We start from the raw sequence: 18921 nt of genomic DNA on the forward strand, positions 1-18921 counted from the left end.
ACCAGTCCAAAGTCTGGAGGGTAAAGTAAAGTGATCCTTGCCCTCAAGTAGTTAACCATATTTGAGAGCAATTAACTATATGTACATACTAGAAGTATAGAGAATTCCACTTTCCCTCCTCTGCCTATTATTACAAAGTGGATTATTTAGTTAATTTCAACAAAATAACTAAAGCAGAAAGAAGCCAGTGTTTTATGGATATACGATATTCATTTCAAAGTGACCAATAAATTCACAATAAATAAAATAATACCTACTTGAGATCAACAAACCTGCTTCTTTATTGGCTCCAGTAAAAAACTTTTTATTACAAACAGATTAATCAAGTTATCACATTTATCTTTCAGGATTCAGGTCATTTAAGAAAGCTTGTCATCTTATATGGAATCATTCTTTCTCAGAAAATCATATCTCATTTGATTAGGATATTTCTCCTAACTTACCTGACTATACAACAATACAGTTTTTATACTCAGACTTTTTTGAATATCTAAAAATCAAAATCAGAATAAACTGCAAACTTTAAACCTTTTGATAACCAGAGTATGTTGTAAATGTTTCTAAACTGTCTACAGTATCTAATCTTCTTTGTTACCATTTTGCTTTAGAGTTGAAAAAAACAATACATGAAAGTGCTCAAATGACTCTATAGTGTTGTTAGGTCAATTAAATGGCTGAGAATGTGCTTATTAAAGTCAAAAAACTTAAACGAGATGCACATTCAATGCTAATTAGTCAAATAGACATTTAAAAACATATAAATATGATCACTCAACATATATATTTTTCTACACTTATTTTTTTTTATTTAAACACTTTTTTTTTTTAAAAATATGTTTACTCACTTTCCCAAAGCCTCTGTGTCTGAAGATATTGAATACAGACAACCACAAGAAAAGTTAACCAAGCAGTAAAAGAAAAGCAATGATTGAGAAATATAACTGTGTCCAAAACTCCATCTGTTTAAAATCCTAGAGACTTGGGACATATATGACAAAAAATCACCACCACCACAATCATCAAGAAGTATCCCACACTTATTTTAAACAAAAGTGCTGTGAACACAGTAAGCGACACCATTTAATACTAATAACTCAGAATACTTTTACATTAATAAGAGTATACAAAAATTCACCTAAAAACTTGTTCTTTATTTCCAATTCCACAAACATTAAAGAGGGCAGAAGTTATTGCTGAGGACTGTAACTCAAAGCTATCTGCCATTATGTACTTGAAATCCATATAGTTCCAAAATTTAGAAAATGAAAATCATTCCATTTGACATAATGAAGAAAGTGATTACTTTTTTAAAACAATTTTTTTGTGTTTATTTTTGAGACAGAGCATGAGTGGGGGAGGGGCAGAGAGAGAGAGAGGGAGACACGGAATCTGAAGCAGGCTCCAGGCTCTGAGCAGTCAGCACAGAGCCCGATGTGGGGCATGAACTCACGAACCCGTGAGATCAGGACCTGAGCAAAGTCAGACACTTAAACCGACTGAGCCACCCAGGAGCCCTGAAAGTGATTACCTTTAAAAGCTTTTAGAATTTTGCAAGTGGGTATACACTGTAACAGAAAATCTTTAAAATCCCTAATACTCTACACAGTAAATATGAACTATAGATGATCAAGGTTATTTAACAATTCTCCAATGTTTTTCAATTCCAATGGTTCTTAACCTAGGGGCCCATCAGAATCACCCAGGGAACTTTGGGGATAGAGGAAGTGCAATGTAATTACATAAAAGTCTCTCAGAATGGAGCATGGTTTTTTGTTGTTTTTTTTTAAGCTCCCAAAGTGATCCTAAATGTTCAGCCAAGGTTGAGTTCACTAATTCCCTTAGTTACGGTCTCTTCAAAATGAGTTAGAAAATTAGTAAATTAATAAAAGACCATTATACTAACTTCGGGGGCAGAAATTTATAGCAGAAAGAATAAGAACACTGTCCCTGCAAATTTCTGCCTGTAAAATAAACAATATCAGGCTATTTTATAACTGCTGTTTTGAACCTATTACTAAAAATCTATGTGACCTAATAAATAAAAGTATTCCAAGAAATGTATTAACACTTCTTAATCACTTTCAAGATCTACATTTCACTAAAGAATACATCTTCCAAAGGGTGAGCAATCTAAAACTTTTGTAGTCATCTCCTAAATCAATATAGGTAGATACAAAGTAAACCTACACTTCTTTCTAGCCAATGAATAGCAGAGATGAAGCTGTTTAATTATATATGAAGAATTAACTTACAGCAAAGAAACAAACTGTCCAAAATACTGAGAGATACAGTTTACCTACTTTTCTACAGCTAACACAACATAACACAAATGTATCAAAATCACAATTATTTGATTATGCAATTTCAATTCACAGTGCACAGTCCTCTTGAATACAATTACCAACTCACCTGTGCAGCAAGGTCAGGGTTCTGGCTTAGGGACTGCATCATGCTTCTCATGTAGGGGGCAGACAACATGTTCTGCATAAGTTGTGGGTTTTCAGTTATTTGTTGCAGCAAGCTCTGCATTCCTGGTGTATTGAACATACTAGCTGAAAGTTTGTTTAAAAAAAACAACACATTGTATCAAGGAAAAGACAAACTAAAGTGAAAGTTTTAAAATATATACTGTGCATAATTTTAGGAACTGCAAATGAGCGTGCAAATTCCTAATCAACTGAACTAAAAAAGAATTTTAAAACTAAGATCTCCAAAACCACATGCTCAACATATACCAGTAAAGGAGGGCTTATGTTTCTTTTTTTTTTTTTAATTTTGAGAGAGAGTGTGCCTAAGTGGGGCAGGAGCAGAAAAGAGGGGGATAGAGAGAATCCCAAGTAGGCCTCATGCTCAGCAAGGAGCCCGATGTGGGACTCAATCTCACAACTGTGAGATCATGACATGAGCAAAATAATGAGTCAGAAGCTTAACTGAATGAGCTACCCAGGTGCCTTACGATTTTAAAAATTCTGGCTGTATTTACAATAAAATCACATCTAATGGAAAGGCTAGGTTCTAAAATCAATTTAAGAGGCAAAAACTAGATGTGGTCAACATTGCTACTGAAAAATCCCCATAAAGTGAATGAGTCTTGGCCAACGTTTCCAAACTTTCTCTGAAAGCTTCTTTGAACTTTCTTTGAAAACTACTTTGTTAAACATGTATCCAGATTTTCACTTGCTGACTAGATATACTCAAACTCAAATATACAGTAAAACCTTGGATTGCAAGTAGCTTGCTCTAGGAGTATTCCACAAGACGAGCAAACATTTCTAATACATTTTAACTTGACAGGCAATATCTTACAATACGAGTAGCACATGATCACAACTGAGCCAATGATATTCTCTCTCTCTCGCTCGCTCGCTGCAGGATTGTGAGTGATCGTCTCCTATGCTTGAATGCTGAGTCTCAGGTCACAGTCAGTGTTTGGGAGAAATCAATGATTTTTCAGAAGATTGGAAGGTGCCCACAACCGGCACCAGTGTATTTTTGTCACTTCAAAGCACCTACGGACAGTCCTTTGCTTTTCCATACAAGAATAAGCTTAGAAATGCTTTGCTTCATTCTAGGTCAGGCTGCCTGCAGATATAGACACTTTCCTCTGCTGCCTTATTGCCAGTTATATCAAATACATTATATGACAAGAGTTTATTAATACTATACTGATGTCAGCATTGATGCCAAGCGTTTACAATGGTTCCCATGCAGAAAAAGGTTGAAAAGAAAGGCGTTAAGGAGGACATGATAACAGTGAATGTTAAGAAGGAAATCATAGAGAAGTACAAATGAGGTACGCAAGTGGCTGAAATTGCAAGGTTTTGTAAGAAGTCTACGTCTGTATCTTGTCTGCAGAGGAGGAGAAAAAGGTGGAGGAATCCCTCATTTCAAATGAAGACTAGGAAGATATATAAAATGTGGGAATCTGCAACATTTTGTAGAAAAGCACACCCAGGGATGCCTGGGTGGTTCAGTCAGTTAAGCGTTCAACTTCAGCTCAGGTCATGATCTCCCCGTTCATGGGTTCGATCCCTATGTTGGGCTCTGTGGTGACAGCTCTAAACCTGGAGCCTACTTTGGATTCTGTGTCTCCCTCTCTCTGCCCCTTCCCCTACTCACGCTCTCTCACTCAAAAATAAATAAACATTAAAAAAAGAGAAGCACCGGGGCGCCTGGGTGGCTCAGTCGGTTAAGCGGCCGACTTCGGCTCAGGTCATGATCTCACGGTCCGTGAGTTCGAGCCCCACGTCGGGCTCTGTGCTAGTGGTGACAGCTCAGAGCCTGGAGCCTGTTTCGGATTCTGTGTCTCCCTCTCTCTCTGACCCTCCCCCGTTCATGCTCTGTCTCTCCCTGTCTCAAAAATAAACGTTAAAAAAAAAAAAAAAAAGAAAGAAAGAAAAGCAGCACCCAAATAAGGCAATGTCACATTGCCACAAAATCCTGAAAAGGAGGCAAAAGCAAGGATCATTTGATAGCTGCATGAAAAAAAGATTCCACTGAGCCAGGGGACAGTGATTCTGTTAGTGATAGTGAAAGTGGTCCTACACAACAACCCTCCTCTCTCTTGTCTCCCTCACACCAGCCACGGTAAGTACAGGTTAATTTGTTTATTTTTCTCTGTATTTTGTATTTTACTATATTATGGCATTGTAATCACTTATTTATATAAGTATTTTGGGTTGTGGAACGAATCATCTGAGCTTCCATTATTTCTTATGGGTAAATTCACTTTGATACACAAGTGCTTTGGTTACAAGCATGTCTCTAGAATGAATTATGCTCACAAACCAAGGTTTTACTGTATTCTCAAACTTCTTATATGCAAACTTAACTCATTAGCTTTTTCATTTCCCTTCTGCCCTCACTCCATCCAGTGTAATTTGATCAGGCTTAAAACATTTGACACTGCCTGTTTACCTTTCTAGTTTATTATAATTCTGCTGGGGGTGGGGGTTGGTAATAATTCTTTTTTTCCTATTTTCTCATGTTGTTTCAGTTAGGTAGGTTATTTTCCACATCCCGGAATCTAAGAGTATTCTAACACAGTAAATAGTGAACCCGAGGCGGGGCTCAAACTCATGAACTACAAGATCATGACCTGAACCAAAGCTGGACGTTCAACTGACTGAGCCACACAGGTGCCCCAGGTTTTTACGTTTTTAAATGGTTAAAGAAACAAAACTAGGGGCGCCTGGGTGCCTCAGTCGGTTAAGTGTCCGGCTTCAGCTCAGGTCATGATCTCACAGTCTGTGAGTTCGAGCCCCGCGTCGGGCTCTGTGCTGACAGCTCAGAGCCTGGAGCCTGCTGTGGATTCTGTGTCTCCCTCTCTCTCTGCCCCTCCCCTGCTCATGCTCTGTCTCTCTCTGTCTCAAAAATGAATAAAAAACATTTAAAAAAAAGAAAAAAAAAGAAAAGAAAGAAACAAAACTATTTTGTGAAATGCGAAAACTATATGTAATTCAAACTTCAGCATCCATCCACATTTTCTTAGAACACAATCACGCTCACTCATTTACAGTCTATGGCTGCTTGTGCACTGTAGACACTGAGTTGAGTAGTTGTGACAGGGCTGTGTGTGGCACACTCCTGCCGCTCCAGACTGCTGCTCAGTGCACCACAGACCACTATGACTCAGTTATGCCTCACACCACACATATTGCTGTACCATGTTATTATTTTATTTCTATTTTTTACTACCAGTACATACCAGTCACATAACAACTAGAAGAAAAAGGGAGAGCTGGACTACAAACATTGTGTTTTTAAGGCACAATGGAGCATGAATTATTTTATCAAATGAGATGGCAAAATACTGTATTTTTATGCAATGATACTAAAATACAATATACTCTAATGCTGCTAGACTAAGCACTTATCGCAGTATTCCCAACTTGGAGGCAAGCAACATTCAGAAAAATACAAAATTTAAAATGCAGTCCTCTCATCATAGCCAGATTTCTTTACGAAGTTAAAAAAGTGAAAAATAGGGGCGCCTGGGTGGCTCAGTCGGTTAAGCGTCCGACTTCAGCTCAGGTCACGATCTCGTGGTCCGTGAGTTCGAGCCCCGCGTCGGGCTCTGGGCTGATGGCCCAGAGCCTGGAGCCTGCTTCCGATTCTGTGTCTCCCTCTCTCTCTGCCCCTCCCCCGTTCATACTCTGTGTCTCTCTCTGTCTCAAAAATAAATAAACGTTTAAAAAAAAAAAAAATTAAAAAAAAAAAAAAGTGAAAAATAAGGCTACAACCAAGTTAAGTTTCCAAGTGGCTTGTTAGCCAAACAAGAAAAGCGGTGTATTAGTGGTAAGTGGCATGCTTAATGAAATCTTGATCGCAGCAGCCAAATAAATGTGTCCAGAAAAAATAAACTTGTTTAAATCTATTAGCCTTTCAAGGAGAACAGTTTCTCAAGAGTTAAGGACATGGGATTAATATGGGCTCAGCATCAATATTCAATTAAAAAACAATACAAATTAGGGGTGCCTGGGTGGCTTAGTCAGTTAAGTGTCCAACTCTTGATTTTGACTAAGGTCGTGATCCCGGGGGTTGTGGGATGGGCCCCAAGTCTGGTTCTGCACTGAGCGTGAAGCCTGCTTGGGATTCCCCCACACACCCCCCGCCCGACCCAGCCCTCTCTCCCAATCTGCACCCTACCCTCTCAAACACATGTGCACTCTCTCTCAAAAAAATAAACAAACATTAAAAAAACAACAGAGTCAAAAAAATACTAATTCAATACAACCTGAAATAGAATCAGCTAAGATGTGTATATCTGATGATAAAAACACATGGAGGATTGAAAGGATTAGACAGATACAAAAAACTTATAAAAATATAAGTTATTTAGAAACTATGGTTATTCATGGTCTCATTCATCAGCAGGCACTCTGGAAAGTATTTTAAACTACGATGTTATTCAAGCAGTAGGAGTATAAATGGTGAACACCATTTCACTCTTGTGAACTGTGTGCTCTAGTTAATTCCATGAATTTTTATCAGAAATATCCCAACTTGCCCAACCACAAAGCAGCAGTTTGATGGCTTGGCAGAGGTATGGTTTTTGTTTTTTAAGAGGTAAAATTCTACTGCAATTTTTTTTTTTTTTTTTTTAGCCCAAGGCTAAGATTGAAATTCTGAACCACTTAACCACTATTCCCAAACACTGAATGACTTGGGAGATTACCTTTTGCTAGAGAGTTGGTAATGTTTCCCAATGAATCCAACTCAAAATTACAAGGCAAACAGCATGGAAACATGTGAAACTCATACTGTGGTAAAGTCATTTTGACAATAACAGAAATTGTTGAAATGACAAGCAATGCTTTATACATTCTCTTGCTGTCAGAAATTAAAACAAGATCTCTATTCCCACCAATTTGCAGTAGATATGTTCTTAGTTCACACTACCGTTACCGCATTTTTTTTTTTTTTTACCTCAGTGCAAGTGCAAGGAAAATTTCCACATTTCAAAATTCATTTAACTGTTTGATTAAGGTCCTACCACCTAACCTTCAATTGGAAGTGATTAATCTGCAGTAGTATGTTGAAAGGAAAGAAGAACCTAACAGAATCCTATAAATGCTTCCAACTGATGACTAGGCTATTAAAACCATATACTTCTGGAATAAATAACATCTCATTACATATCACATTATTAATAGATGAATATACGATTTGGCTTTGACAACAGGAAACAATGAACATCAATTAAGCAAAATGTCATCCCTAAAAAAGAATTCCATTCCTATCATTAGTAAATACATATGAAAAAGTACTACACTCAATTATTACGTTTTTATTATTGTAATGTATTTTCTCTCATATATAATATTCTCAACTTTGTTCTTGGCCCACAAGGCGTAAAGAATTACCTGGCCTTTTGTAGGAAAAATGTGCCGACTCCTGCTCTAAGATTTCCTCACCTTCTAGAATAAGTCCTTGTAGAGTAAGTGTTGAAATCAGAGGACCACCCACTTCTCCCAAAACCATCTTATGAGAATATAAAAACATAAAACCGACTCTGGAAATCTTCAGTAACCCTTCCCACTATAACACACACAAGTGTTATACTAATCATTACATATTTAAAGCTTCCATTTAAAAGCTTGCAACATGAAAAGATAACTCCTAAAAACTACTTGTCACACACACACACACACACACACACACACACACACACACACACACACACACGGAAGCACAAAGAAGAACAGTATAAGAAATGCTTTCATTATTCACATAAGTGAGGACAACAAAGAAAAAAAGTGTGAGCTGTTAGGAGCCTACCTCCTACTCCGGGCCCCAAATTTGGTGCAGATGAACTTTGCCCAGCAGTGCCACCGGCAGCACTGCTACCAGTGCCCCCCACAGCGCTGTTGGTGCCACTGGAAGCAGATGAACTCTGGGAAGCCTGTGGAGCCCATGGATTGGGTAATGGATCTCTATTTTCTGTACGAGAAGGCTGACTACCTTCACCTGAGGATGTATTGCTCACTAGGGAAGCAAATGGATTACCACCAAACTGTAACAAAAGACACAAAAATCATGAAGAATAAGGTTTTGTTTTAAATAACAGACATGGAACTCTTTTTTAATGAAAATCATATTCCCCATATAAAAGTACCCTTCAATCACACACATATCTGTGTTAAAACAGGAGCTCCCCTTGTGCCCAAGCCTTCGGGCCACTGTTATCATCACCTGCTCTTGTGCAGCACTCAGCATTGGTTCCTGAATATCCGTGTACATGCGCCGTAAAGCATTGTATCCCCCTGGGATGCTTTCTAGGTTGCTCAAGGCTCGGTCCTGGTTTCTCATCATTTCTTGCATCATTGCTGGATTCCTGGCGAGTTCCAATGTCTAAGAAAAAGATATCCGTATAAAAAGGCACCCAAAATACACATCAATTAATTTAGCTGTTAGCGACCACAGCTGATATTTACAAGTTTTCTAATTCCATGAATTAGCAGTTTTCAATATTTAACTCAGAAAATTATTTTAAATAATTCCTGTTGGAGTTCACCTCAATGTAACATTCAAATAACATCAAGAAAGAAGCACTCTGTTATTAAGTGAATGCCTATCTCCTGAATCAGATTTTTTTTCTTTTTTAAATCTGCAAAATAATTATTTACAGTGGTCTTTAAAATATAGCAGAAAATGCAAAGTTCAAACAGTCCAAGTTAGCGCATTGTTGAGTTTTCCTGAATATTGGGATTTCTTTTTGCAGCTTAGCCATCTATAAAAGGCAAGCTCCTTAAGCATACAAAATTAAATAAGAAGTAAGTACATAATTCTTTAGCTAAATGAACTGAAGTAACTTTCCACATACTTGTCTCATAATATCTGGATTATTCAGCATATGACTAATTTCTGGATTTCTCTGTATCAACTGCTGCATTTGCGGATTGGCCATAATTAACTGCCTCATCAGGTCAGGATTTGACAGCATGCTCTGGACAAAGGGATTCTCCATAATCTGGACCATCATTTCAGGATTGGACATAAGTTGCCGCTGCATCTGGCTTTGTAGTTCAGAGAAGTTAGTAGTATTCAGACCCAAGCTACTCAGACCTGCAAGCCCTCCAAGGCCACCTAAGATAAAAAGAAAAAGACACATAAGTGAAACTCAGAAATTTTATCATTAACATGATTGTGCTAAAATATGAAAATGCAAAACTGACTCAGTCCATAACAGAAAACCATTTTAAAGCAAAGAGAATTCCTATTACTTTCATAAATACGTGTTTGATTTCTGTAATTAAAATTAGCCAGAAATTTATTCACTTTGATATTTAAGTTGAAATGATACAACTAAAATATGAATTTCCTCTGTATGGTATAACACATTTTTGGTCTTTATCCCAGATTCCTGGCACAGAGATCCTAAATGCCTTAGAATTTCCAGAGTGAAGGGAGAGTCTTGTTACATATTATAAGCCCCTTTAGATCACACACCATTTATGCTAAATAACATTTAGGGTGGGGCACTTAGCCTCAGAATGGGTGGTCGCCAGAAAGACCAAGTTACAGAAGAGTTGATACAGTTGATACTTCCAGACCCACCCACCAACCTCCAGGAAGGAGAGGAAAAAGGGATAGATTAAAGGCTGAGTTCTGTAAAAACTCTTTACTGAGTAATGAGATTCAGAGAACTTCCATGTCGGTGAACACTTCTAGGTGCTATTAGGGTGATATGACCAGACCTCCCCAACTCTCCCACACCCCCATACTTTGCCCTATGCTTCTCTTCCATTGTTTATTTCTGAAGTGTACCCTTTATAATAAACTAGTAAACATAAGTAGTGTCTTCCTGAGTTTTGTGAGCCATTTTAGCAATTATCAAACCTGGAGGGGAACTGTGAGACTCCCCAATTTATAGCTTGCAGGTCAGATCAACAGGTGGTCCAGACCTAGACTGGTATCTGAAGCAGAGGCAGTCTTGGACTAAGTCCTTTAAATCTGTGGGATCTGACACTAGCTCCAGGTAGTTACCATCAGAACTAAGCTGCTAGACACCCAGATGGTATTAGAGAATTGGCTGGTGTCAGAGAAACACCCTCGAATATGCCCTACTAAAGAAGAGATGAAAAATATGTACCGAGTTATACTTCTAAATGACCTCTTTCCAGAAAACTGGTTTAAGTTTAACAAGTAAACCTATAAACCACCTATAAACTCTGGTTAGAACAGAGCTGTTGCCAATCAAGGAGAGAAAAGGCCAGGACATACAATGGAAACAGATGTCTCTTTAGAGGAATTAAGACATGGAGAAACCTAATAGATCCAAGAAGATGACTGAGTGCTTATCATAAAATGCTAACTTTGTAAAATTATATAACCTACCAAATGCATTCATTCAAGGAAGTCAAACAGGGAATAACTGCATGGGGTGGGATAGAAGAAGAGGTATGGAAAGAGATTTAGTGGGGGACAGGCAGTAGTTTGAGAGGCAAAATAAGAGTTTCTGCATTTGTTTTCTTTTGTTTTCTGAGGAAACACAGACTAACGTACTTAGAGAACATCAGGTAATATCGAAGAGGAGGATTGAACACAAGACGTGGAGTTCAGAAGCGCTGAAGGTCTTGACTTAAGAGTCACCAAGACACAGGAGGATAATGTCACTTGGGTAAAATAAGCAGAGTAAGAGAAGACAAGACAGAACTCTGGAGAACAATAGCGACCAGGAAAAAAAAAAAGACCCACAAATGAGACAGAAAAAAACCGTCAGAAAATTAACCAGGGAAAAACAGTATCAGGAGTTAAAGGAAATTTCAAGAAGAGACTGGTAAGCTTTAAAAGACTAAATTAAAACAAAACTATGTCACTAAATTTGGCAAGCTAAGTAGTCAATGGTGACCTTATCAAAGGAATTTTCAGTAAATTGATGCGGGAAAAAATAGAGCACAGCAAACTTAGTGAAAGGGAAATACACACAAAACAGAAAATGCCTCTTCCAAAGATGGCTAAGAAGGAAAGCTAAGGAAAGGGCAGTGGTGGTATTCTGTAGCATTTACATCCAAGATAGACCTTGGTGAGAACAGGCACCAAAAACAGGCTAACCTATGATATAGGCTAAATGGAATAACCGATGGAAGAAAAGCAACTGAGATAGGAGGAGTAAGAATGAGAATGCAAATGAAGGAAATGGGGAGATATATGGCCTCAAATTAACTAAAAGCTGGTCTGGGCTTCAATTTCTTTGCCTTTAAAATGAGGAAAGAGGAGAGAGATTTACCTCAACAATACCTTTCATGACTCTAAACATGTAATCATTTCAACCTAATCTCTCTAGAATTGTTCATGTCAATAATTTTGCCATCTAAAACATACCAAAAGAAGACACATTCAACCTATGATCATTTTTAGAAAACAAGAGCAGCAAAAATGTAAAAGTTAAGAAAAAAAAGAAAGGCAAATGTGAATCCCTGCCATGCCCTAAAATGTTTCCAACATAGTTGGCAAAAAACTGAATTATTAAGAAACTTTTTCTGGATGAAGCAAAGGTATAATCCTTGATAGGTAAAAACTGTATATATTTTTTTAAATGTCATTTCAAAGTACTATTGTATTTATCATACAACTTAAGAACTGAAAGAAGCATCGTGCCATTTATCTATCTAGTTCAACGTCTGTTAGTTTCTAATACTTGTTTTTCCCCAACAAAACCTTCCACAGAACCTCAGTATAAAACTAATGTAAGAAAAGTGGTTTTGGGGGCACCTGGGTGGCTCAGTTGGTTAAGCAACCAACTACTGATTTCAGCTCAGGTCATGATCTCACAGTTTGGGAGACTGAATCCCATGTTGGGCTCTGCACTGATAGCAGCAGGGCCCCTTTGGGATTCTTTTTCTCCTTCTCTCTCTCTGCCCCACCCCCTGCTTGCAGGCTCTCAATAAGTAAGTTAGTAAGTAAGTAAGTAAATAAGTAAGTAAATAAGTAAGTAAGGGGGCCTGGGTGGCTCAGTCAGTCAAGTGTCTGCCTTGAGCTCAAGTCATGATCTCACAGTTCATGGGTTCAAGCCCTGCAGAAAGCTCTCTGATCTCTGAGCAGAACCTGCTTTGGCTCCTCTGTCCCCCCTCTCTCTGCCCCTCTTCTGCGAACGCTCCCTCTCTCTCAAAAATAAAATAAAAATAAATAAACATTAAAAAGAACAAAAGGGAAAGGGAAAATGGGAGAAGAAAAGAGAAGAGAAGAGAAGAGAAGAGAAAGAAAGAAAGAGAAAGAAAGAAAGAAAGAAAGAAAGAAAGAAAGAAAGAAAGAAAGAAAGAAAGAAACGGTTTTGGCTGATGCAGGAGCTCCTTAGCCAACCCACTTACTCCCAGGCCCCAGCCCTCCTCTGTGTGTTCAAGACACAGATGCAGTCTGAGTCCTTCACTTTACAAATAAGAAAATTATATTCAGGGGGTTAGCTTATGATCAACAATTAGCTAATCTTCCTCAGATTCAACTATGTGGCAGATCAGGTACACATATACTACATCGCTTTCATTATTTAAAAAAAAATGCCACTTATTTACCATTTGTTAAATGCAAACGTAAGCTATCCAAGCGTATCTGTATTCCTAACTACTTCTTTAATACCCACAATTAAAGAAGTAAGTTATAGAAGTTATCGTCATTGTTGTGGAAATGATTTAATGTTTCATTCTATTTTATCCAAAATTACCCTTGGTGAAAAGGAGTTTTTTTCCCCTATCCCTATAAAATAACTAAAGACACTTACCTAAACCAAAAGGGTTGCTAGTGGCAGAACCAGATGTGGAGTTAGTTGTAGGAGCTGATGACGTGGTAACATTGCTTCCACTGGTATTTGTTTGTTGAGCTGAATGATCCTGAGGCCTAGGAAAAGTAATCATATCATGGTGTATACAGTGGAGCTAATTATTTTTAAAAGAATCTCTGAAATTCCAGAATTCTCAGAAATAAAAGTGTAAGTTTTCAGACCAATTCAAATTACAAGGTAAATACCCTGAGATAACAGCATTAAGAACTATAATGAAACATAGTAAAACCTAATACAATTTAAACTACCCTTCAACTGCCCCTTCTCCTCCAGTATATGCACCTAAGTATTTCATTACTTTCAATCATGATAATGTAAGATATGGAGATAGGTCACCTCACAGAAGAGAAATCAACGACCAGTCACACCACAAAGCTTGACTACATAAGCACCTTTTTAAAGTTTATTTATTTATTTTGAGAGAGAGAGACAGACAGCCAGCACGGGGAGGGGAGAGGCGGGGGGCAGAGAAAGACTATCCCAAGCAGGCTCTGCCCTGTCAGCCCGATGAACCTCAAAGTCCTGACCTGAGCTGAAGCCAAGAGCCGGATGCTTAACCTACTGAGCCACCCAGACACCCCCATAAGCAACTTTTTATGTACCACCTTCTAAGTTCTTGAGGAGGTGAGGGGAGGGGCAGTTCTACTCAGCCTCTTGAAATTGTTAAAAGAAATAAAGAGACCTCACCAACAACAGGCTGAAAAATCAATACCAGTAATAACTTGTATGGATATAATTACTTAATATTATCTTCAGGTAAAAAAATAAAGATACTTTATAGGAAACCTCTTCCATGTGATACCAGAGTCCTGAATCTCACTCACTGCTTCTTTCATTGATTCTAAGATGTACATTTTTTTCATTATAACGCTTCTGAAATCAAAATCTGCCCTACAATTGCTGACAACCAGTCATCAATTGCCATGCCTGCACATATGTATTCTGTAGGACTTCAAATGAATGATTATACCAGACATGCTGTATTTAATACCACATAAAGTGTCTTCAGAAAGATTTCACCATTAAATGGTACTAGTGAAGTTACTGTGTACACAGAAAAGCCTAGAAACAGGAAAAGAAGGAATGAATTTTGTATCAGTGAAGCAAATATTTGCTATGGGGGGGTGGGGGGTAGAAATCTAGATAAAAATTTGCAGAATGGGCATCAGTAGTTTGGAAGAAATTCCTGGAGAAAATACTGTAGCCATCTTTTATGAAATGCTGTACCACAAACTCCACACAGTACAGTTTCATCACACGTGCAAAAACCTGAATGCTTATGAAGTCAAAATGTGATTCAAAAGAATCACTCAATGTGATAGTGTTAGGAAGAATTTAACCAATTTATCTCACGTATATTTTTTCAGTATGTATGCAGAAGAGTGATATTGATAAACTACCATATCCAAAAATAAGTCTAAAAGAGCTCCTTCACTAAATATAAAAATTTCAAGTGAAAAGAAAATCCAACAGATTGATTTTGGCAGTATTTTTTCTTAGTGATACACAGTAAAAAGGTCTCTTAAAAACTGATAGTGAAATATGGCTACTCATTTGTGGTTTGCCAAGGAGATGAGACACCCCTGAACTTGTCTAAAAATCTCCCTTAGAACAAAAAGCATAGCTAAAAACATAATTTGTTCTGTAATTCAAATAATTTAAATATGACTGAATACTGAGGAAGTTCCTAAAGTATCAAATGTGTAAGCATCAGCATTATTGAATCACATTCATTTTTTCTTTAATTTGTTACCAATAGCAGCAAATAAATGAATTTTAAACTATTTGAATAGTAATGGCAGAGAAAGCCATTTAAAGACTGGCTATTTTTTAAAAAGAAATACAACTGATTCTTGAACAACACGGGTCTGAACTATATAGATCTTATTATACTTGGGTTTTTTCCAATAAAGGCAATACAGTATTATAAATGTATTTTTTTTCTCTAGCTTATAGTATAGTATGAAAGAAGTATATAACACGTATAACATACAAAACATGTGTTAATCAACTGCTGATGTTACCAGTAAGGCTTCCAGTAAGCTATTAAAGTTTTGGGGGAGTCAAAAAGTATACTCTGACTTTTGACTGCTTAAGAGTTGCTGGCCCTAACACCTGCATTATTCAAGGGTTAACTGTATAAACATTTTTTCACAGTTTAAAGCTCTGTGTCTTCTAAAAACATACCTGTTTTGTGTTTTGATGACAAGGTGAACAGTAAGACCATCGTGAATTCCATGCTGACTCAAAGTATCTTGATCTTTTAAAATTTTTCCAGCAAATATCAACACAAGTTGGTCAGTATGTGATTTGAAACGTTTAGAGATTTCTTCCTTGAACTAAGTAAGATAAAAAAACAAAGTGAATATTATTACAGGTGTTTGCATAGCACCACCCAGTCTAGTAACTACTGGTACCTCAAAAAGGCCCCTACTACAGATATGGCAGTAATTCAAATGATACACAGATACATCTTTTCTCTGTCAGTATCTTGATCCTAGTGGGAAATGAGTATTAACATTTCACTCACCTCTAACACCAAGGTTCTACTGTAAGTACACATATCCTATACTGAACTTTCTGCTAAGTCCTAACAGTTCATTTCTTCCCAATATCCTTGTTCTCTCTGTATCAGTGGTACTAAATGTAGTTCAAGTCACACATAGCTGTTACCCAGTTTACAATAATCTATGCCTCAAATGTCCATCTCCAGTCCTGCTCCTTTCTAGTTGAATACATGTAGAGCCACCGTCATATTCTTGGCATTCCATACTTACTTTCTTCCCCAACTTTTTCATTCAACATTTATTAACAAGAAGTATTATCCACACACACACACACACACAAAGTATTATCCATATGCAAAGATACAGAGCAAAAGTCTTTCCCTGAACGAAAACCGTTCCATAGCGTTAGTCAAATAAACCACAAAGTACAGAGAGAAAGGAAGCACAAGGGCAGTTAAAGAAAGCTTTCCAATGAATAAAGAGATTTGGAAGTAGCCAAGAAAACCTGAAGAAAGGATTTCCAGGGACAAGAATAACATGCAAACACAGAAAAAAGATCTTCATACCATAAAAAAACACCCTTATTTATTCTGTTAGATCAGTGTTTTCTCATATTTTTATAAAAATCACCTGTGTGCTTAGGCTTTACTCCATTGTCCAAATCAGGACATGTGAGTAGGCCAAGGAATTTACATGAACAGACTACCTCAGGGAATCACTCCAAATTTGGAAAAGAATTACATTTTAAACCACTCTACCCCAATACCCTACAAAAGTGGGTCTCAACAGATGATGGCACTATCACCAAGGGAAGTTTTAGAAATATAAGGGGTATTTTTGGTTGTCATGAGTGGGACGATGCATTAAATAACTTTTTTAAATGTTCTATTTATTTTTGAGAGAGAGAGAGCATGAGCAGAGGAGAGGCAGAGAGAGGGGAGACAAGAGAATCCGAAGCTGACTCTGCGCGGACAGCACAGAGCCAGACGTGGGACTCAAACTCATAAGCCATGGTGAGATCATGACCTGAGCCAAAGTCGGCCACTCAACCGACTGAGCCACCCAGGCACCCCCATGTTAGATAATTTCTGAGATTTTATAAGATCTTGCAGAAGGCAGGGAAGGGAAAGCGTACAGGGATATAAATAAAACAAGATAGGCTGTATGTCCATCATTGTTGAAAATGAGAAGTTCATATCACACTCTACCTTTGCGTATGAATGAAATTTTCCATAATCAAGTTACAACATTCAGTGTAAGCAACTGTTTTTTTTTTTTTTAATTCATAAAGATAATGCAAAATTATGCTGCAGTAAATATTTTGTGGAGCTTTTCCATCTGAACTCTCCTTCATTTGAAAATATATGACCTTTAATCCTTTTATCTACAATAAGCAATTTCCAAATTACTAAAAAATCTTTGTTAAAACACCATATCAATAATTCGGCCAATCAACAATTTAACCATTCTCCTATTACTGACATCTCATTTCTCCCTTTGGTAGCTACTAGAAATAATAACAATACAATGAGCAGAACATGTGGTTTTCTAAGGACTGAATAAAAATGTACATAAAATGCAAGTATCAGGCACACTGACAGGGGTCAATAAATAGTAGCTACTACTGCTCTAGCTTTTTTAATCCTCAATAACTCTGAGATAGATGGTTTTTAATCCTATTTCAGATACTGAAACAAAGAGAGGTTAAGGTTCTAATATGGCCCTCTCCTCTCATGCATGACTTGGCTAATTAACTGCCAGGTTAGGATTCAAACCTAAGTCTGACTTCAAGGACCAATCTACCCAGCTAAACAATAATCTATTTTATATGTAAAATGAGATTAATTTAGACTTGTGTTTCTTAACCTTGAAGAAAGTCTTACCTTTTCAGAATCTTTAATATCCTTCCAATGTCATTCTGAAAGTTTGTCTAACCTATAATTATATAGCATTTTAGCATATTTTAGGATTTGAAGGTAAGGTGCCAGACTAAAAAAATACATCTATATTTACATTCTGTCAAATCCCCACTAAAATAGTAAAGGATTTTCCAATGCTTTAAGGAGGTATAACTCACATAGCATACAATTTGCCCATTTAAGGTGTACAGTTCAGTGGTTTTTTTTTTTTTCAACTTTTTTTTTTTATTAATTTTTGGGACAGAGAGAGAGACAGAGCATGAACGGGGGAGGGGCAGAGAGAGAGGGAGACACAGAATCAGAAACAGGCTCCAGGCTCCGAGCCATCAGCCCAGAGCCTGACGCGGGGCTCGAACTCACGGACCGCGAGATCGTGACCTGGCTGAAGTCGGACGCTTAACCGACTGCGCCACCCAGGCGCCCCAGCAGTGGTTTTGAGTATATTTACAGATATGTGCAATCATCACACAATTTTAGAACATTTTCATCTTCTCTAAAAGAAACCAGTACCCTTTAGGTATCACCTCTCTATTCCCTCATCACTGCAACCCTTAGGAAACCACTAATCTACTTTCTATAGATTATTCTTGACATTTCACATAAATGCAATTATATAATATGTGGTCTTTGTAACTGGCTTCTTTTACCTAGCATAATGTTTTCAAGGTTCATTCATGTTGTAGCATGTATCAATATTTCATTACTTTTTACAGCCAAATAATATTCCATTGTATGGATATATGACGTTTTGTTTATTCATTCATCAAATGATGGGCATTTGAGTTGTTTCCACCTTTGGGCTCTTATAAAATAACGCTGCTATGAACATTTATATACAAGTTTTTGTGTGGACATAGGTTTGCATTTCTCTTGAGTATATACCTAGATGTAGCATTACCAGGTCATATGGTAACTCTTTGTCTTAACCATTTGAGGAACCACCAGAGTGTTATCCTAAGTGGCTGTGCCATTGTACATTCCCACCAGTAGTGTATAAGGATTCAATCTCTCCACATCCTCACCAATATTTATTACCTGACTTTTTAATTATAGCCATCCTGGTGGTGTTGATTGGCACTCTCCTGATAGCTAATGACAATGAATATCTGTTCATGTGCGTACTTATATATTTTCTTTAGAGAACTATCCAAATTCTTTGCCCTTTTTGAAACTGACTTGTCTTTTTATTAAGGAGTTACAAAAATTCTTTATGTAG

At 37.4% G+C, this 18921-nt stretch overlaps 1 protein-coding gene and 1 long non-coding RNA gene across 3 annotated transcripts in view; both read right to left on the reverse strand.

Moving 5' to 3' along the window:
- UBQLN1 (ubiquilin 1) overlaps window positions 1-18921 on the reverse strand; it is a 45728-nt gene that overhangs the window by 6115 nt on the left and 20692 nt on the right. For both annotated transcript variants that reach the window (XM_060609961.3, XM_060609960.3), the window contains exons 2-7: window positions 15467-15618; window positions 13220-13335; window positions 9326-9588; window positions 8695-8853; window positions 8281-8515; window positions 2410-2552 (exon numbers count right to left, since the gene is read on the reverse strand). In XM_060609961.3, the coding sequence (XP_060465944.1) occupies window positions 2410-2552; window positions 8281-8515; window positions 8695-8853; window positions 9326-9588; window positions 13220-13335; window positions 15467-15618 (1068 nt within the window). The remainder of the gene's footprint in view (window positions 1-2409; window positions 2553-8280; window positions 8516-8694; window positions 8854-9325; window positions 9589-13219; window positions 13336-15466; window positions 15619-18921) is intronic.
- On the reverse strand, window positions 5670-8274 carry LOC145713018 (uncharacterized). Its single transcript, XR_014135932.1, has 2 exons — window positions 6240-8274; window positions 5670-5993 (listed from the first exon to the last, which is right to left on the reverse strand). It is a non-coding gene; the product is annotated as an uncharacterized LOC145713018 (long non-coding RNA).

This window comes from Panthera onca, chromosome D4 (assembly GCF_046562875.1).
Source record: "Panthera onca isolate mPanOnc1 chromosome D4, mPanOnc1 haplotype 2, whole genome shotgun sequence".
NCBI classification, from domain to species: Eukaryota; Metazoa; Chordata; class Mammalia; order Carnivora; family Felidae; genus Panthera; species Panthera onca.